General features: G+C 37.3%; 1 protein-coding gene across 1 annotated transcript in view; it reads left to right on the top strand.

The window, feature by feature from the left end:
* DNAH12 (dynein axonemal heavy chain 12) overlaps positions 1 to 22,174 on the top strand; it is a 262,414-nt gene that overhangs the window by 191,096 nt on the left and 49,144 nt on the right. The window contains exons 60-62 of the mRNA XM_054682010.2: positions 1,102 to 1,294; positions 7,532 to 7,704; positions 12,641 to 12,781. Of these exons, the coding sequence (XP_054537985.1) occupies positions 1,102 to 1,294; positions 7,532 to 7,704; positions 12,641 to 12,781 (507 nt within the window). The remainder of the gene's footprint in view (positions 1 to 1,101; positions 1,295 to 7,531; positions 7,705 to 12,640; positions 12,782 to 22,174) is intronic.

The following is a 22,174-nucleotide window of genomic DNA, read 5'->3' as shown; positions in this document are numbered from 1 at the left end:
GTAATGATCAGTGATGTTGAGCTTGTTTTCATATGTTTGTTGGCCACATAAATATCTTCTTTTGAGAAGTGTCCTTATGTCCTTTGCCCACTTTTTAATGGGGTTGTTTGTCTTTTCTTGTAAATTTGTTTAAGTTCTTTGTAGATTCTGGATATTAGACCTTTGTCAGGTGGATTGATTGCAAAAATTTTCTCCCATTCTGTAGGTTGTCTGTACATTCTGATAGTTTATTTTGCTGTGCAGAAGCTCCTTAGTTTAATTAGATCCCATTTTTCAATTTGTGTTTTTGTTGCAATTGCTTTTGATGTTTTTGTCGTGAAATCTTTGCCTGTGCCTATAATAAGGATTAAAGACTTAAATGTAAAACCCCAAATATGTATTTTTTTTTAAATGAGGAAAAACACTATGGTACCTGGGAGGGCTACTAGTAAAGAATTGCTTCTGGAAGGAAATCTGATTTCACTTGAATCTAAATGTAGCATTATCAAGTGGTCTAATAAATGAAATCGAATTAAAAGTGAAAATATGTAACCATGAAGTGTTTCTTCCAATATTTAAATCCCACTTGTAGAGTGTCCAATATGGAACCATGTCATAACTTATTCTATTCCATGGTAGACTGTGTTATTTTGAAGTTTCATCCCATTTTTGTTTGATATAAGTGTTTTGACATAAGTGCCAATTTTGCCTTTCACTTAAAGAACCAGCTTTATGACCAGTCATCCTTTCAATGTGTGCTACTATAGAAAATATGATGAAAATGAGACTTAGTGATGACAAAATCAAGAAATAGATAAGAAGTTCATACTTTGAGTTTCTTCTCCAGTTCTTACTCTTGCATACCAGCTATGCCATATGGATAAGTCTAATGTGTTCTTAGACTTACTGTGGCACATATTATTGCCACGTTTTACGTGTATACAATTAATGCTTTTTTTGCTTGAACTTCTCAAATAGTTATATGTGTGAAAGTATTCTTCCCTTAAAGCAATTAACCACCTTAGTTTGTGTTAGATGTCTACAAATTTGTGATATGTAACACTTAGATATAAATTTAGATAAAATACTACAAATTTGGACTAAATGTTTCTATCTTTTTAGACCAGAATTAGAAGAGGAACGAAATGCCCTGATTCTTCAGTCTGCAGCTAACAAGAAACAGCTGAAAGACATAGAGAAAAAAATTTTAGAAACATTATCATCATCAGAAGGAAACATTTTAGAAGATGAAAGTGCAATTAAAGTCTTAGACTCTGCCAAAATGATGTCCAATGAAATAACAAAGAAACAGCAGGTGAAAAAAGAATCCTAGAAGTCTTTTGATTTAAATCTTAAGATTCTTAAGAAATCTTAAGATCCTGATTTGTTTCCAGTCCCCAAGGAAGGTGCTGGAGTAGCCTTGCTGGAAAGGAAAAAGAAAATGATAAAATACCAAAACATAAATTTAAACTCATAAGAGAATATCTTACTGTTAAATTATTTAAAACCTGGTCTGATCTATATGGTATCTATACACAGAAGAAATAAATTTAGTATGAACGTTTTAAAATATATTTATTATTATTGGATAGGTATTATTATAAGTATCAGATAGGTATTATTATTGGATAGGTAAGGTATTATTAGAAGTATTGGATAGGTATCCAGTTTCAGCTTTCTACATATGGCTAGCCAGTTTCCCCAGCACCATTTATTAAATAGGGAATCCTTTCCCCATTTCTTGTTTTTGTCAGGTTTGTCAAAGATCAGATGGTTATAGATGCGTGGTGTTATTTCTGAGGGCTCCGTTCTGTTCCATTGTTCTATAACTCTGTTGAAACTGGATTCCTCCCTTATACCTTATACAAAAATCAATTCAAGATGGATTAAAGACTTAAATGTTAGACCTAAAACTGTAAAAACCCTAGAAGAAAACCTTGGCAATACCATTCAGGACATAGGCATGGGCAAGGACTTCATGACTAAAACACCAAAAGCAATGGCAACAAAAGCCAAAATAGACAAATGGGATCTAATTAAACTAAAGAGCTTCTGCACAGCAAAGGAAACTACCCTCAGAGTGAACAGGCAACCTACAGAATGGGAGAAAATTTTTACAATCTACCCATCTGGCAAAGGGCTAATATCCAGAATCTACAAAGAACTTAAAGAAATTTACAAGAAAAAAATGAAATAACCCCATCAAAAAGTGGGCAAAGGATATGAACAGACACTACTCAAAAGAAGACATTTATGCAGCCAACAGACACATGAAAAAATGCTCATCATCACTGGCCATCAGAGAAATGCAAATCAAAACCACAATGAGACACCATCTCACACCAGTTAGAATGGCGATCATTAAAAAGTCAGGAAACAACAGGTGCTGGAGAGGATGTGGAGAAATAGCAACACTTTTACACTGTTGGTGGAAGTATAAATTACTTCAACCATTGTGGAAGACAGTGTGGCACTTTGTCAAGGATCTAGAACTAGGAATACCATTTGACCCAGCCATCCCATTACTGGGTATATACCCAAAGGATTATAAATCACGCTACTATAAAGACACATGCACACGTTTGTTTATTGTGGCACTACTCACAATAGCAAAGACTTGGAACCAACCCAAATGTCCATCAATGATAGACTGGATTAAGAAAATGTGGCACATATAGACCATGGAATACTATGCAGCCATAAAAAAGGATGAGTTCGTGTTCTTTGCAGGGACATGGATGAAGCTGGAAACCATCATTCTGAGCAAACTATTGCAAGGACAGAAAACCAAACACTGCATGTTCTTACTCATAGGTGGGAATTGAACAATGAGAACACTTGGACACAGGGTGGGGAACATCATACACTGGGAGCTGTCATGGGGTGGGGGGAGTGGGGAGGGATAGCATTAGGAGGCATACCTAATGTAAATGACGAGTTAATGGGTGCAGCAAACCAACATGGTACTTGTATACATGTGTAACAAACCTGCACATTGTGCACATGTACCCTAGAACTTAAAGTATAATTTTAAAAAAAGAAATATTGGAAAGGTATTATTACTGAACAGGTAAGGTATTATTATTGGATTGGTAAGGTATTATTAGAAGTATCAGATAGGTATTATTATTGGATAGGTAAAGCAGGATACTTGGGTTCATTCAGGTTTTAATTGACTCTTCTCTGGAAAATTGAATTTGAGAGCTTGTCTTACCTCTGTTTCTGATTGGAGTTCTTGGTGGAGGTAGTTGCTAGTTGATTGAACAATTAGGGATTCTAGGAATAAATAGAGATTCTTAGACATTAATTCCGTCATTATCTTGTCATTCGTCGGGAAGACAGATATAAGAGTTGAGGGTGGCAGGTAGAGGAAGAGAGGCAAATAGTTTACAGCCAATAATAGATTTATTGCAAATTCACCTAACAGAGCTGAATGAGATATATATATGTATATATATATGTATAGTGTGTGTGTGTGTATATATATAGTGTGTGTGTATATATATATGTGTGTGTATATATATGTATATATATTTTTTGAGACAGAGTTTTACTCTTGTTGTCCAGGCTGGAGTGCAGTGGCGTGATCTCAGCACACTCCAACATCCACCTCCGGGTTCAAGGAATTCTCCTGCCTCAGGACTCCTGAGTAGCTGGGATTACAGGCGCCCACCACACCGGGCCAATTTTTTTTGTATTTTTAGTAGAGACAGGGTTTCATCATGTTGGCCAGGTTGGTCTTGAACTCCTGATCTCAGGTGATCTACCCGTCTCAGCCTCCCAAAGTGCAGGGATTACAGGTGTGAGTCACCGTGCCCGGCCCTGAATGATATTTTTATGTTACTTCTCTTTTTATAGAATAATACAATGTTATAAGCAGAAAAGGCGTTAGCAAGCAGTTATTTTTTGCACTTCATAGTTGAGGAAACTAGGGCCCAGAAAGGTTGGCTGAGGCCCAAGTTTATACAATTAAATGGTATTACAGAATGACTTCTGTAAGCTAACGTTATTGATCTTCAGGCCTTTTGGTTTTCCTTGACCCACCCAATGAATTATGTGCTCCTTCACTTTAGGGTAATTAAAAAATAAAAAGAAAGCGAAACAGAGATTGCACTAATTACTCAGCATCTCTGCACTGCTCCCCACCCCACAATGCACCCTTGCTCTGGGACAGAGGACTTGTTGTTGTTGTTGTTGTTGTTGTTGTTACAGAGTTTCGCTCTTATTGCCCAGGCTATAGTACAATGGCACCATCTTGGCTCATTGCAACCTTTGCCTCCCGAGTTCAAGCGATTCTTCTGCCTCAGCCTCCTGAGTAGCTGGGATTACAGGCATAAGCCACCACACCCGGCTAATTTTGTATTTTTAGTAGAGACGGGGTTTCTCCATGTTGGTCAGGCTGGTCTCGAACTCCCAACCTCAGGTGATCCGCCTGCCTTGGCCTCTCAAAGTGCTGGGATTACAGGCGTGAGCCACTGTGCCTGGCTGGACAGAGGACTTTCTAAAGCTCTAGGCACCCTTCCCTTTTGGATAGATTTATTTTGCATGAATGTGATGGTAATCATGCTTTCTGGTCACTTGTACTATTTGGTGCTTTGTTTTGTTTTGGGTTTTTCATCTTGGGGGAGCCAAAGGAGTAGGGTCTTAGAGTAATATTCTGTGGCAGCCCCCAGTCTGGGAGCATGGCTGAGATATTCTGTAGTGTCTCCTTTCCCAATACCCGTCCATCAGAGCAGAACAAGCTACTTCTTGTTCCCTCACCAAACTAGTTTTCAAAGGGGAGAGAAGATAGGGAGCATTTATTGGCTTATTTCCTATTAAGACTCGAAGAGAAAGGAAGATATAATTATTTATTGGTTCAAGTGCTTTATCTTACAGTGAGAAAAATATAATAAATGATAGGACCTTTCTGACTGGATCCCACTGATCATTGCAAACACAGTTTTAAATTCATTATATGGTTTGAGCTGAAACATACTCTGTATCTGACCCTGACTTCTATTCTACCTTTCTCCACCTACCTAAGAAAAAACATCTTCAGGGAAGGCTCTTCAAAATAGTCAAAATCTGCTTTTCCCTTTTCCCTGAACCCACAAGATTAAACAAACAAACAAAACTTTACAAGTTTATTCTAGAGATTTCAAAATTTACCCCTACTGCTACTCCAGTGGTTTCCTGACTGAAGTTTAGTCTTTTTTATTTTTGGAAAGTATAATATATATAAATATCACAGACCAGAAAAGTTTTACAAGTAATGAGTTGCCCTCTTTTAACATCTTAACATATACTCACAGTATTTCTTTCTTTCTTTCTTTCTTTCTTTTTTTTTTTTTTTTTGAGATGGAGTTTCGCTCTTGTTGCCCAGGCTGGAGTGCAATGGCGCAATCTCGGCTCACAGCAACCTCTGCCTCCCGGGTTCAAGCCATTCTCCTGCCTCAGCCTCTGGAGTAGCTGGGATTACAGGCATGCGCCACCACGTCCGGCTAATTTTGTATTTTTAGTAGAGACGGGGTTTCTCCATATTGGTCAGGCTGGTCTCGAACTCCGGACCTCAGATGATCCACACGCCTCAGCCTCCCAAAGTGCTGGGATTACAGGCGTGAGCCACCGTGCCCAGCCCATAGTATTTATTTCTTAGAAAATATCTTGTTCTTTGATTTTAGGACACTAATGGTAAATGATTTTTAAAATGTATTTATATTTCTTAAGCCTAGCATTTCATGCTAAGGATTCAAGTTTAGCAAACACTGTTTGTAAGTATACATAGGTCAAGCCATGGAATACTAATTAAGTTATTATTTAATGTTTAAAAATTACGGCCGGGTGCAGTGGCTCATGCCTGTAATCCCAGCACTTTGGGAGGCCAAAGCAGGTGGATCACCTGAGGTCAAGCGTTCGAGACTAGCCTGACCAACATGGTGAAACCCCATCTCTACTAAAATACAAAAATTAGCCAGGTGTGGTGGTGGACGCCTGTAATCTCAGCTACTTGGGAGGCTGAGGCAGGAGAATCGCTTGAACCCAGGAGGTGGAGGTTGTAGTAAGCTGAGATCGTGCTGCTGCACTCCAGCCTGGGTGACAGAGCAAGACTCCCTTTCAAAAAAATAAAAGTTATATTTCCTGTTTGTTTCTGCTTGCTATTGCTATTAATTGCAAAATGGCATTTGAATTGAAAGTCAAAGTTTAAATAGCAAAAGGTTTAAGTGAGAATACAAAAATTATGCTTTCTTACGTAAGATGTCATTAATTCCCATTGTCGATAACTTTGTTTTACTTATTTATAGTTAGGACTGAGATTCCAAACTTATTTTTAGTTCATTTGTGGTTATACAGTATAATTTTGGGGAAAGTTTGTTTGCAAGGAACAGGAACCCACTTGAATTAGCTAAAATAAAAAAGATACAAGGGAATAATTTATTTTCCCAATTATAGGACATACACCCCGACCTTAAGGATGAACGGAAGGCCTTAAGTTTCAGTACTCTCTGTCTCTTCCTCTACCTCTGGGGCTGTGTGGTCATTCTGTGCTTCCCTCTACTCTATCTGAAGACCAGTTTCTTTTAAGACTTTTGTATCTCTTCCTTTATATACTCATCTAGCATGTAGAAACCAACATGTAGAAAAAGTCCCACTACCTTTTACTCCTAATGCCAATGCCACCTAACTTCAGTTTCCGAGGCTTTTAAAGTTTTAATTCTCCAGGGAAATTTTTGATTACCTTATCTTGGATCTGGTTCTAGCCCTGCCTCTTGATTAAATTAGCAACAAACAGGATTTGATATAAACATGACTACATAGGCATACCATTCATCAGAGTCTGTGGATAGCATTACCAAAGAAGGAAGAGTGAGTTGGAATAGTGCTCGAAACATTTTTTTCTATAGAATATCAACCTGTCCAATTGAGTTGAAGAGCTATTATCTTGGAGAACATTTTTCTTTGGGGGTTGAATATCTACAGTCCTGTTAAGTTAGAAAATTAAACATGTGAGAAGCTAGTTGAAAAAGCATTCTTGTATGTAAAACCATCAATCAACAAATAGTTTTGAATACCTACTTTGCCAGACTGTGCTGGGTTCCAGTACACGAGTTAACACCTTAAATATACGCACATGTACACTTGCTCTCCATCCCTCTCTCCCTCTTTATCTCTGACCTGTTAAGATAAAAGAAGGTGAATGACTACAGTAGACACAGGTCAGTCAGTCAAAGAATAAGCAAAGCTTTCTTATTTGGTATGTCTCAAGAAGGAGATGGTTGGTAGCTGATCATACTGTTAATCTAAAGTTTAAACTTGTTTTATCTTTTTTTCTCTCTTGTTCCTCCTTTGTCTCCTTCCCCTTTCCTCCATCCCTAGTTCTTTCCTTCATCCCCTTTTGTTTTCTTTATTTCTGGCTTTTAGTATGATAAAGCCCTCTCTTGTAAACCATACTTAAACTCATATACTGTTATTACACTGAGATTTTTAAAATATATATATACTTCATTATATGAAAAGTACATAACTAAAATACTCTTCCTATTTCTTAATCTCGCTTTTTCTGTTCTCCTAGATTGCAGAAAAAACAGAACTCAAAATAGCAGAGTCTCGAGAAGGCTATAGACCCATCGCCAAACACTCATCAGTGTTATTCTTTAGCATTGCAGACCTGGCTAATATTGATCCCATGTATCAGTACTCTCTCACGTGGTTTGTGAACCTTTATATCAACTCTATTCATGACAGGTAAACATTCTCTCGCTTTATTCATCTTCCCGAGGTTGGATTTTCACAGCCCTTTCCATTTAAAAAAATGTAACTTTTTAAAAAAACTTATATAATGTATATCCATTACAGAACATTAAAAATGTGGAAAAATGGCCGGGTGCGGTGGCTCACACCTGTAATCTCAGCACTTTGGGAGGCTGAGGCAGGCAGATAACTTGAGGTCAGGAGTTCGAGACCAGCCTGGCCAACATGATGAAACCCCATATCTACTAAAAATACAAAAATTAGCCAGGCGTGGTGGCGGGCACCTGTAATCCCAGCTACTCAGGAGGCTGAGGCAGGAGGAGAATCGCTTGAACTCAGGAGGTGGATGTTGCAGTGAGTCGAGATGGCACCCCTGCACACCAGCCTGCACAACAGAGTGAGACTGTCTTAAAAAATAAAAATACCAAATAAAAAAGTGGAAAAGTGAAAGAAAAAAAGACATATGAAAGATAATCAAAACCTCCTTTCTATTTTAAGTTGTTGTTTCACTCCTACTCAAGATTTAGGCATGGAAGGATTAACTTTAGTTTTTTTCTTCTCTCTTTTAAATATTTCAATGAGGCAGGCACATGATTTATTTTTCCTAGCAACTCTAGCGCATCTTTCTCCAAGACTGAGGTCTCTAAAAGGCTTCAGTCCCACATTTCTTTTTTCTTTATTTTATTTATTTATTTATTTATTTATTTATTTTTGAGACAAGGTCTCACTCTGTCACCCAGGCTAGGGTGCAGTGGCACAATCACAGCTCACTGCAGCCTCAACCTCCCAGGCTCAGGTGATCCACCCAGCTCAGCCTTCAGAGCAGCTGGGACTACAGGTGCACACCACTATGTCTGGCTAATTTTTGAATTTTTTTGTAGAGATGGGGTTTCACCATGTTGCCCAGGCTGGTCTCGAACTCCTGGACTCAAGAAATCTGCCCGACTCAGCCTCCCTAAGTGCTGAGATTACAGGAGTGAGCCACTGCACCTGGCCCCACATTTCTAATAGTTTTCTAGATATTTGCACTTTAATCACTTAATGAATGTATGCAAATTTTGGAGTCAGACTGGAGTTGGGGATTACACCTCAGTTCTGCCACATACTAGCTGCATGCCTACAGGCAAATTCGTTAACGTGAAGTAATTGCCTCAATTTTTCTTATCTATAAAATTGGGATAATAATAATACCTACCTTTTGGGTTTTTATGAGAATTAAATGAGATAATTTTTGTAAAGTGTTTATAACAATGTCTGGTATTTACTAACTGCTGTACTTGTTAAGTAAAATAAAAATACGACTTGAGCCAATCATGTATGCTGTGAGAAGTTTCTACATTGGCTCTTGGTAGAATAACCTCTGCTGAGTGATTGAAATCCCTTCTCAGTTGGGATTTGGAATTTGAATTTATACAACCCATATGATGAAGGAAATTCAAGTTAAAGAATTGACATAAAAATGTCAATATCAAGTTTTGGTGAGGATGTGGAGTAATTGGAACCCTCTTACACTGCTGGTTGGATTTTAAAATAATGTGGCCACTTTGTAAGTTCTTCAAAATATTAAACCTAGATTTGCCATATGACCCAGCAATTCCATTCCTGGGTATATACCCAAAAGAATTGATTGCATATGTTCACACAAAAACTTAAAGTTAAAAAAAAACTTAGGCATAAAATGCTATATTCAACTTACTTGGGTTAGTTTTTCCCCCTTCAACATGTGATGTTATTCATGTGAAATACAGTTAGGTTCATTTGTTTATTTTTATGTTTCATTTTAGGGTTTTTCTTCATCTTTGTTGACTTTAATTTTATTATATGTTTGAGTACATGAACCATTAATGACTCCAAAATTCAATCCTGTACCAAAAGATTTACTCAGAGAAGTGTCAATACCACCATCCCTTCCATCCCATTCCCATGGTCCTATGTATTACTTTTTAAAAATCAAATTTTTAATTTTGAGTTAAGTGTAGATTCACATGCAGTTATGAGAAATAATAAAGATCTCATGTACCTTTTACCCAGTTGCCCCAATGGTGACATTTTGAAAACCTGTAGAACAATATCACAACCATGATAATGACATTAATACAGTCAAGATACAGAATATTTCTACCACCACAAGGATCTCTGTGTTCCCCTTTTATAGCTATACCCACTTCCTTCCCATCCTTACCCCTTCCATAACCCTTGGCAACCACTAACCTGTTCTCCATTTCTGTGCTTTTGTTACTTCAAAAATTTTATATAAATAGAATCATATGGCATGTAACGTTTTGAGATTGGCTTTTTTTACTCAGCATAATTCTCCAGGGATTTGTTCAAGTTGCTGTGTATATAAATATTTGGCTCTTTTTGATGGCTAAGAAATAATTCATAGCATGAATTTACCACAGATTAAAATCTGTTTAATCATCTACCTGTTGAAGGACTTCTGAATTACTTCCAGTTTGGGGTTACTATGAATAAAACTGCTATAAACATTCATGTACGTGTATTTGTGAATAGAAATTTTTATTTCTCTGAGATAAATACCCAAGAGTGCAATTGCTGGGTTATGTAGCAGCTGTTTGTTTAGATTTTTTTTCTTTTTTTTTTTTCTTTTTTTTTTTTTAGCAAACAAGACATAGGGTTTATTGAGGACTCTTTTTTTAAACTTTTAGGTTCAGGGGTACATGTGCAGGTTTGTTATACAGGTAAACTACATGTCACAGGGGGTTAGTATACAGATTATTTCATCACCCAGGTAATAAGCATGGTACCCAATAGGTAGGTTTTTGAACCTCACCGTCCTCCTACTCTCCACCTCTGAGTAGGCCTCAGTGTCTATTGTTCCCTTCCTTGTGTCCATGTGTACTCAGTGTTGTAAGTGAGAACATGTGGTATTTGGTTTTCTGTTCCTGCATTAGTTTGCTTAGGATAATGGTCTCCAGCTCCAAAGGACATGAGTTCATTCCTTTTGGTGGCTGTGTTGTATTCCATGGTGTATCTGTACCACATTAGTTTTATCTAGTCTACGATTGACAGGCATCTAGGTTGATTCCATGTCTTTGCTATTGTGAATAGTGCTGTGATGAACATACGCATACGTGTCTTTATGGTAGAACAATTTATATTCCTTTGGGTATGTACCCAATAATGGATTGCTGGGTCAAATGGTAGTTCTGTTTTAAGTTCTTTGAGAAATCTCCAAACTGCTTTCCACAGTGAACTAATTTACATTCCCACCAGCAATGTATAAGTGTTCCCTTTGCTCCACAACTTCACCAGCTTCTGTTATTTTTTTGACTTTAATTATAGCCATTCTGACTGGTGTGAGATGGTATCTCATTGTGGTTTTGATTTGCATTTCTCTAATGCTTAATGATTTTAAGCATTTTTTCATATGCTTTTTGGCCATGTGTATGTCTTCTTTTGAAAAGTGTCTATGTCCTTTGCCTACTTTTTAATGGGGTTGTTAGTTTTATGCTTGTTAATTAATTTAAGTTCCTTACAGATTTTGGATATTAGATCTTTGTCAGATGTACAGTTTGAAAATATTTTCTCCCATTGTGTGGGCTGTCTGTTTACTCTGTTGATAGTTTCTTTTGCTGTGCAGAAGCTTTTTAGTTTAGTTTTTAAAAATTGTTTAAAGAAAGTGACAGCCTGGGCAACATAGTGAAACCCCGTCTCTACAAAAAATACAAAAAAACTAGCTGGGCATGGTGCCATGCACCTGTAGTCCCAGCTACTTAGGAGGCTGAGATGGGAAGATTACTTGAGCCCAGGAGGTAGAGGTTGCAATGAGCTGTGATCATGCCACTGCACTCCAGCCTGGGTGACAGGGTGAGACCCTGTCTCAAAAAAAAAAAATAAAGTGCCAAACTATTTTTAGAATGGCTACATCATTTTATATTCCCATAAGTATTACATTTAAAAATTGAACTGAAAAAAATTGAAAGCCATATATGCTTATTGTAAACATTTTTTGGAATATGAGAGTATAAAGAGTATGAGTCATAACTCCACCCAGTAACTACATTTATCCATATGTTTTCTGACTTTTTATGCATTTTTTTTTCTTTTTGAGACGGAGTCTCATTCCATTACCCAGGGTCGAGTGCAGTGACGTGATCTCACACTGCAACCTCCACCTCCCGGGTTCAAGCAATTCTCCTGCCTCAGCCTCCCTCGTAGCTGGGATTACAGGCGTGTACCACCACCCTTGGCTAATTTTTGTATTTTTAGTAGAGATGAGGTTTCACCATGTCGGCCAGGCTGGTCTCGAACTTCTGACCTCAAATGATCCACCCACCTCGGCCTCCTAAAGTGCTGGGATTACAAGCAGGAGACACTGTGCCTGACCTTTTCATGCATTTTTAAAATGTGTAGATTTTTATCTAGACTTTATGCTTCTCTGGGGCGGGCAAATGTTTCATAATGCTTTGTCTGTTACATTTCCCTCCCTAGCATAGAGCTTTACACTAATAGAGATTTAATAGGCATTTTTTTAAATTAACTAATTGTTTTCAGTCACTTTGGGGCAGAATAAGATATTTAGGATTTGGAAAATAGAGAGATGGTGTAAACCATATTTCACTTTCTCAGAGAATTATACCCTACATTTTAAAACTTTTTATTTTAAAATACTTACAGACTCACGAGAAGTTGCACACAGAAAAATACGTGCAGAGAGGTTTCATGTACCCTTCATCTTGTTTCTCCAGTGCTAGCATCTTGCCTATAGTACAACCGAGAAACTGACATTGCTACAACCCATAGAGCTTATTCAGATTTCACCAGTTTTACATGCCCTCGTGTGTGTATCTTTATACGTTTTTAATAGTGATAATTTCATAAAATAAAAAGTGTATATGTTAATTCACATTGCTTATATTTTCTTAGTTTTGTTTGACAATACGTTTTCCTTCTTTTTAACTTTTAGTAACAAATCCAAGATTTTGGAAAAGCGCCTACGATATTTAAATGACCACTTCACATACAACTTATATTGTAATATATGCCGATCACTATTTGAGAAGGACAAGCTGTTATTTTCCTTTTTATTATGTGCCAATCTTCTTCTGTAAGTTACTTGCTTTTACCATAATTTATTTATTTTTAAAACCTCCCTGGAAAATCAAATCTGTGAATATGTCTTCTCACAGAAGTCTATATTTTTCTTCGCTTAAGTCATGATTTTACTTGTGCATTTCACTGATAACAATGGCTTCTACGATAGTATCGGTGTTTATTTAATTTTTAAAATTTATGTAACAGAAAAGTTCACAGAGTATTAATGTACAGTTCAACAAATTCTTACAAAGGGAGGATCTGGTGACGAAATAGAACATTTCCCCACCATCCTTGAAGCACTTGTACTCCTTTCAGTTACCACCTCCTTACTACCCCAAAAAGGTAACTACCATAGACTCATTTATAACACTGCAGATTAGCTTGACATATATATATATTACATATATGAATGAAAGCAGGTAATATGTATTCTTTATTCTTTTATCTGGCTTCTTTTCCTCAACATTACTTTTGAGATTCATCCATGTGGTAGCATGAGGCTAGTTCATTTGCTTTGACTGCTTTACAGTATTCCATTATAAGAATACATTGACGTTACCTGTTCTACTCAATGAACAGATGGGTTGTTTCCAGTTTGGCACTATTACAAGTAATGGTGCTATGAACACTCTTGTGTATAAATGTAGGGGCACATATGCACACGTTTCTGTTGGGAAGATGTCCAGAAAGAAGATTACAAATTGTTTTCCAGAATGATTGTACCAGTTTATATCCCATTAACAGAATTTGAGCATTCCATTGCACCAGATCCCCACCAACGTTTTATTTTTGTTGGCTTTTTGTTTGTTTGTTTGTTTGTTTTGAGACAGTCTCGCTCTGTTGCCCAGGCTGGAGTGCGGTTGTGGGATCTTGGCTCACCACAACCTCCGCCTCCTGGGTTCAAGCGATTCTCCTGCCTCAGCCTCCCGAGTAGCTGGGACTACAGGCGTGCACCACCATACCCAGCTAATTTTTGTATTTTTAGTAGAGACAGGGTTTCACTATGTTGGCCAGGCTGGTCTCAAACTCCTGACCTCGTGATCTGCCTGCCTCGACCTCCCAAAGTGCTGGTATTACAGGCGTGAGCCACTGCACCCAGCCCCCACCAAAGTTTTATATTGTTGTTTTTAAAAAATCTGTTTTTGTATGTGATACATATTATTGCATCATGGTTTGAATTTATATTTCTCTGATGACTAATGAAGTTGAACACTTGTTCTTGTTTATAGGCCACTTGGAAATCTTCTAGTGTACTTGTTCACATCACTTGTCCATTTCTCTATTGGGTTTTTCTTAGTGATTTGTGTGAGTTCTTTATATATTCTAGACACAAATCCCTTGACAATTGTATGTGACAAATTGGCACTCACTCTCTAGTTTGCTTTTTCTTTCTCTTAATGCTGCCTTTTGCTGAACACAAGTTCTTAATTTTAATATAATCTGATTTATGGTTCTTGCTTTGTGAAAACTCTTTTCACAGCCCAATATTATGAAGGTATTCTCCTATATAACCATCTGGAAGCTTTATTATGTGTTTCACATTTAGATGTACAAGCCACATGCAACTGATGTGTGTGTGTGGTCTAAGGAAATGTCAAATTTTACATTTTTTCCATGCAGCTCTACACTTGTTGAAAAGACTTGGCCTTTTCCCTACTGCTCTGTAGTGCCTTCCTTGCCATAAATAATACATTCATATATCTAGATCTGTTTCTGGACTGTCTTTTCAGTTCCATTAATATGTGTATTGTGTAATTAATCTTGATATCTGATAGTGTTTCATCTTGTTCTTTAATTTTTTATTTATCTCAACTGGTTTTTGGGGGAACTGGTGGTGTTTGGTTACATGAATAAGTTCTTTAGTGGTGATTTCTGAGATTTTGGTGCACCCATCACCAGAGCAGTGTACACTGTACCTAATGTGTAGTCTCTTATCCCTCTCCACCCCCCACACTTTCTCCCAAGTCCCCAAAGTCCAATGTACCGTTCTTATGCCTTTATGACCTCATAGCATAGCTCCCATGTATGAGTGAGAACATACGAAGTTTGCTTTTACATTATAGTAAGTGAAGCGAGTTACTTCACTTAGAATAATAGTCTCCAGTCCGGGTGTGGTGTCCCACGCCTGTAATCCCAGCACTTTGGGGGGCCGAGGCAAGTGGATCGCCTGAGTTCAGGAGCTCAAGACCACCCAGGGCAACATGGTGAAACCCTGTCTCTACTAAAAATACAAAAAAATTAGCCAGGCGTGGTGGCGCATGCCTGTAGTCCCAGCTACTCAAGAGGCTGAGGCAAGAATCAGTTGAGCCCTGGAGGCAAAGGTTGCAGTGAGCCAAGATAGCACCACTGCATTCCAGCTTGAGCTACAGAGTGAGACTCCGTCTCAAAATAAATAAAGTAGTAGTCTCCCATTCCATCCAGGTTGCTGCGAATGCCATTATTTTGTTCCTTTTTATGGCTGAGTAGTATTTTGTGGTATATATATGTCACATTTTCTTTATCCACTTGTTGATTGATGGGCATTTGGGCTGGTTTCATATTTTTGCAATTGCAAATTGTGCTGCTATAAACGTGTGTACAGGTGTCTTTTTCATATACTGACTTCTTTTCCTCTGGGTAGATACCGAGTAGTGGGATTGCTGGATCAAACAGTAGATCTACTTTTAGCTCTTTAAGGAATCTCCACACTGTTTTCTGTAGTGGTTGTACTAGTTTACATTCTCACCAACAGTGTAAAAGTGTACCCTTTTCACCGCATCCACGCCAACATCTATTTTTTTTGTGTGGCCATTCCTGCGGGAGTGAGGTGGTACCATGTTGTGGTTTTGATTTGCGATTCCCTGATAATTAGTGATGTTGGCCATTTGTATATCTTCTTTTGAGAATTGTCTATTCATGTCCTTAGCCCACTTTTTTATGAGATTGTTTGGCTTTTTTTCTTGCTAATTTGAGTTCCTTGTAGATTCTGGATATTAATCCTTTGCCAGATATATAGATTGTGATGATTTTCTCCCACTCTGTGGATTGTCTGTTAACTCTGCTGATTATTTCTTTTGCTGTGCAGAAGGTTTTTAGTTTAATTAAGTCCCATCTATTTATCTTTGTTTTTGTTGCATTCGCTTGTTCTTCTTCTATACAAGAGAGTCTTTCTTATTCTTGTATCTTTGCATTTCCATATAAATATTAGCATCATCTGGTCAAGTCCAAAGTGGAAAGATACCCAGTAATACACTGAAGTTTTGATGAGGAGTGCATTGGAACTGTAAATCAGTTTGTGGAAAATTAACAATTTCACAATACTGAGTGTTTCAATCTAAGAACATCGTATGTCACTCGATTTTCCTTAGTTCTTTTTCATTTCACTCTATAATGTTTCATAGTCTTCTATATCTTGCCCATCCTTTTTTTGAAAAGGCTTTATTTTGTAGAGCAATTTTAGATTCACAGCAAAACTGAGCAGAAGATAGAGATTTCTTATATACAACCTCCTGCCCTAACAAAACCCCTTACCAGAGTGACATATTTGTTAGCATCTATGAGCTTGCATTGACATATCATTATCACTCCTAAGTAAGTTCGTAGGTAACATCAGGCTTCACTCTGGGTATTATACACCTATCAATTTTGGCAAGTGTGTAATGTCATATATCTATCATTATAGTTTCACTGCTCTAAAAATCCTCTGTGTTCTATTTATTCAGCCCTCCCTCCCCTCAACCCTGCCAATCACTGATTCTTCTGTTATCTCCATGGTTTAGTTTTGTCATTTCCAGAGTGTTATATAGTTGGAATTATGCACTATGTATGCCTTTTCAGATGGGCTTTTTTCTCTTAGTAATAAGGTTCCTCTATGTCTTTTCATGGCTTGATAGCTTATTTCTTTTTAGTGCTGAATTATATTCCATTGTTTGGATGTACCACAGTTTATTCATTAACCTACTGATGGACATCTTAGTTGCTTCTAAGTTTTGGCAATTATGAATAATATGCTACAAATATTCATGTGTAAGTTTTTGTGAGAACATAAGTTTTCAACTCCTTTGGGTAAGTACCAGGAGTGCAACAGCTGGATTGTATGGTAAGAGTATGTTTAGTTTTGTAAAAAACTGCCAAACTGTCTTCCTGAGTGGCCGTACCATTTAGCGTCTCCACCAGCAATGAATAAGAGTTCATGTTGCCTGTTTTGGAAAGTGGCCATTTTAATAGTGTTTAGTGGTATTTCATTTTAATTTGGAATTTCCTAATGAAATGTGATGTTGAGCATCTTTTCCTATTCTTATTTGCCAACTATATATCTTCTTTGGTGAAATGTCTGTTCAGGTCTTTTGCTTTTTTTTTTTTTTTTTTAAGACAGATTCTTGATCTGTCACCCAGGCTGGAGTGGCAGTGGCTCTATCTCGTCTTGGCTCACTGCAACCTCTGCCTCCTGGGTTCAATCGATTCTCCTGCCTCAGCCTCCCTAGTAGCTGGGCTTACAGGCACCTGCCACCAAGCCCGGCTAATTTCTGTATTTTTCGTTGAGACAGGGTTTTACCATGTTGGCCAGGCTGGTCACGAACTCCTGACCTCAAGTTATCTGCCTGCCTTGGCCTCACAAAATGCTGGGATTGCAGGTGTGAGCTCCTGTGCCCAGCTGTCAAATGTTTTTTCTACATCTTTTGATAGGATCATATGGTTTTACTTCTTTACTCTCTTGCTATGATGAATTACATTAATTGATTTTCAAATGTTGAATCAGCCTTTCATACCTATAATAAATCCCACTTAGTCGTGGTGTATAATTCTTTCTATACATAATTGGATTTGATTTGCTATATTATGTTGCTAATATTTGCTAACATTTTGTTCCTTTTGTTGAGGATTTTTGCATCTATTTTTATGAGAGATTTTGGATTGTAGTTTTCCTTTCTTATAATGTCTTCCTTGGCTGTGGTATTAGGTAATACTGGCCTCATAGAAGCAGTTTCCACTATGTCCTGGAAGACATGGTGGAATTTGTTTAATTTCTTCCTATATGTTTAGTAGAATTATTCAGTGAACCCATCTGGGCTTGGTGCTTTCTGTTTTAGAAGGTTATTAATTATTGTTTCAATTTCATTAATAGATACAGGTCTATTCATATTATCTGTTTTCCCTTGTGAGAGTTTTGGGAGATTCTGACTTCTTTATCTTTACCTAATGCTCCTCTTAATTCCCAATAATTTTCCTTGCTCTGAAGTCTTCTTAGTCTGAAATTAATATAGCTACCCTACTTCCCCTTCATTAGTGTTAGCATGGTATATCTTTCTCTATCTCTTTACTTTTAATGTATCTTTGTCTTTATATGTTTAAAGTGGGTTTCCTGTAGACAGCATATAGTTGGGTCTTGCTTTTGGATCCACTCTGACAACCTGTCTTTTAATTGATGTATTTAGACCATTGACATTTAAACTGATTACTGATACAGTTGGATTAATATCTACCATATATGTTACTGTTTCCTATTCATTGCCCTTGTTCTGTTGTTGTTGTTGTTGTTATTGTTTTCCTCTTCTATTTTTCTGTCTTCTCTGGTTTTAACTATTTTGTATGATTCCATTTTTTCTCTTCTCTTAGCAGATCAATTATACTTATTTTTTTAAAAAACTTTTTTTTGTTATTGCCCTTGAGTTTGCAATGTACATTTAAAACTAATCTATCTAAGTCCTCATTCAAATAACACTATACCACTTCCTGCAAGTACTTTGTAACAGACTATTTCCAGTTTCCCCTCCCCCATGCCTTATAACACTGCGGTCATTCATTTCACTTATCCATAGCTATAGTCACCAAATACATTGTTGCTATTATTATTTTGGACAAGCCATTATTTTCATTTTTGTATCTTTTAATTAACACATAATAATTGTATGTATTTTTTGGTTCCACAGTAATATTTCAGAACATACAGGTTATAGTGATCAGATCAGGGTAATGAGCATATCCATCATCTCAAACATTTATCATTTCTTTGTGCTAGGAACATTCAGTATTCTCTCTTCTAGCTATTTGAAAATATATACAATTGACCCTTGAACAACATGGGTTTCAACTGCAGCAGTCCACTTATACACAGATTTTTAAAAAATAAATATATTGGAAAAATTTCTGAAGATTTGTGACACTTTGAAAAGACTCACAGATGAACTGCCTAGCCAGAAATATTCAAAAAATTAAGAAAAGGTTAGGTATGTCATAAATACATAAAATATATGTAGATAGTAGTCTATTTTTATCATTTACTATCATAAAATATATACAAATCTGTTATAAAAAGTTGAAATTTATCAAAGCTCACACAGTTCATACATGGCATCATTTGCAGTCAAGAAATGTAAACAAATATAAAGATGCAGCATCAAATCATAACTGCATAAAATTAACTGTAGCACACACTGTACTACTGTAATAATTTTGTAGCCACCTCCTGTTGCTGTTGACATGAGCTTAAGTGTTACAATTATCCACTTAAAATGTCAGGTGATGCTCATCATCTCAAGAGCAGTTCATCTCTTCAGTACATTGGGTATGGCAGTAAAAAGTGATCTCTTCATGGTTCTCGTGTATTTTTCGTTGTGTTTAGTAAAATATCACAAACTTGGAATAACATAAGACCCATACAAAGTGCCACTAGTGTATAATTCTTTGTATACATTATTAGATTTGATCTGCTAATATTTTGTCGAGAATTTTTGTGTCTATTTTCATGAGAGATTTTGATTTGTAGTTTTCCTGGAAGTTCTCCCAAAAGACAGAGAAGAGTCATTACATTACAAGAAAAAATGGAATTGTTTGATATTTACCATAAATTGAGATCTGCAGCATGGTTACCCACCATTTCAGACAGACATTTCATCTTGTAAACAGATTATGTAAATTTACAGTATTGGTAAATACAGTAGATACCGTAAATGCATTTTTCTTACTATTATCTTGATAACATTTTCTGGTGTACTTTATTGTAAGAATATAGTATATAATGCATATGACATATATGTACTAATTAACTGTTTATCAGTAACATTTTCAGTCAACAACAGACTACTAGTAGTTAAGTTTTGGGGGAGTCAAAAATTATACATGAATTTTGACCGCATGGGGGGTCAGCACCTTAACTCCTGTGTTGGTTGTTCAAGAGTCAAATGTAATATATTATTGTTAACTACACTCATCCTACAGTGCTATTGAATACTAGAACTTCTTTTGTATCCTTTAACAAATTTCTCCCTAATCCCTGCTTTTCCCTGTTTCCCAGCCTCTAGTATACTCTGTTCTACTTTTTACTTCTATGAAATCAACTTCATTTTAGCTTCTGCATATAAGTGAGAACATGTGGTGTTTAACTTTGTGTTCCTGGCATATTTCACTGAACATAATGTCATTCAATTTCATTCCTGTTGCCACAAATGAGAAGTTTTCATTCTTTTTATGGCTGAATGGTATTCCATTGTGTATGTATACCACATTGTCTTTATCCCTTCATCTGTTGTTGAACACTTAGGTTGATTCCATACCTTGGTTATTGTGAATAGTGCTACCAAAAAAAATCAGGGTGCAGACATCTCTTCAATATAATGATTTCCTTCCCTTTAGATAAAGGCCTGGTTGTGGGATCACTGGATCATACAGTAGGTTGATTTGTAGTTTTTGAGGAACCTCCATACTGTTCTCCATAATGGTTGTACTAGTTTACATTCCTACCAACAGTGCATAAGAGTTCCCTTTTCTCTGCATCCTCACCAGCATTTCTATTTTTTGGCTTTTTGATGATAGCCATTCTAACTGGGGTGAGATGATATCTCATTGTGGTTTAGATTTGCATTTCCGGAAGGGGTGGCCTGACCCTCCACACCTGTGGGTATTTCTAGTTGGGTGGGACGAGAGACTGAGAAAAGAAATAAGACACAGAGACAAAGTATAGAGAAACAACAGTGGGTCCAGGGGACCGGTACTCAGCACACCAAGGACCTGCACCGGCATCGACCTCTGAGTTCCCTCAGTTTTTATTGATTATTACTTTCATTATTTTAGCAAAAAGGAATGTAGAAGGAGAACAGGGTGATAATAAGGAGAAGATCAGCAAAAAAACATGTGAGCAAAAGAATCTATGTTATAATTAAGTTCAAGGGAAGATACTATGCCTAGACGTGTACGTGGGCCAGATTTATGTTTTTCTCCACCCAAACATCTCAGCAGAGTAAAGAATAACAAGGTAGCATTGCTGTAAACATGTCTCATCTCTCACCATAGGGCGGTTTTTCTCCTATCTTAGAATTGAACAAATGTACAATCGGGTTTTATACCGAGACATTCAGTTCCCAGGGGCAGGCAGGAGACAGTGGCCTTCCTCTATCTCAACTGCAAGAGGCTTTCCTCTTTTACTAATCCACCTCAGCACAGACCCTTTACAGGTGTCGGGCTGGGGGACGGTCAGGTCTTTCTCATCCCACAAGGCCATATTTCAGACTATCACATGGGGAGAAACCTTGGACAGTACCCAGCTTTCAAGGGCAGAGGCCCCTGCGGCTTTCCGCAGTGCATTGTGCCCCTGGTTTGTTGAGACTAGAGAATGCCGATGACTTTTACCAAGTATACTGCTTGTAAACATTTTGTTAACAAGGCAAGTCCTGCACAGCCTTGGATCCCTTAAACCTTGATTTTATACAACACATGTTTTTGTGAGCTCCAGGTTGGGTCAAAGTAGTTGGGTCAAAGTGGCTGGGGCAAAGCTACAAATTAACAACATCTCAGCAAAGCAATTGTTTAAAGTACAGGTCTTTTTCAAAATGGAGTCTCTTATGTCTTCCCTTTCTATCTAGACACAGTAACAGTCTGATCTCTCTTTCTTTTCCCCACAATTTCCCTAATTATTAGTGATATCCAACATTTTTTCATGTGTTTTTGGCCATTTGTGTGTTGTCCTTTGAGAACTGTCTGTTCAGATCATTTGCCTATTTTTTTTTTCTTTTGAGACAGAGTCTCACTCTGTCACCCAGGCTAGAGTGCAGTGGCACTTTCTTGGCTCACTGCAACCTCCACCTGCCCGGCTCAGGTGATCCTCCCACCCTAGCTTCCCAAGTAGCTGGGACACAGGCACAAGCCACCATGCTTGGCTAACTTTTGTATTTTTCTTTTTGTAGAGACAGGGTTTTGCTGTGTTGCCCAGTCACGCACTCCTGGGCTAAAGTGATCCACCTGCCTTGGCCTCCCAAAGTGCTGAGATTACATGCATGAACCATCATGCTAGCCTCATTTCCCCATTTAAAAATTAGATTTTTTTGTTCTGTTGACGTGTCTGAGTTCCTTGTATATTCTGGATATTAATTCTTTGGTGGATGAATAGTTTACAAATATTTTCTTTTCTTTCCTTTTTTTTTTTTTTTTT

Source organism: Pan troglodytes, chromosome 2 (genome assembly GCF_028858775.2).
Source record: "Pan troglodytes isolate AG18354 chromosome 2, NHGRI_mPanTro3-v2.0_pri, whole genome shotgun sequence".
NCBI classification, from domain to species: domain Eukaryota; kingdom Metazoa; phylum Chordata; class Mammalia; order Primates; family Hominidae; genus Pan; species Pan troglodytes.
Note: the sequence above shows the minus strand (reverse complement) of the source record. Positions and strands in the feature narration are given on the sequence as shown.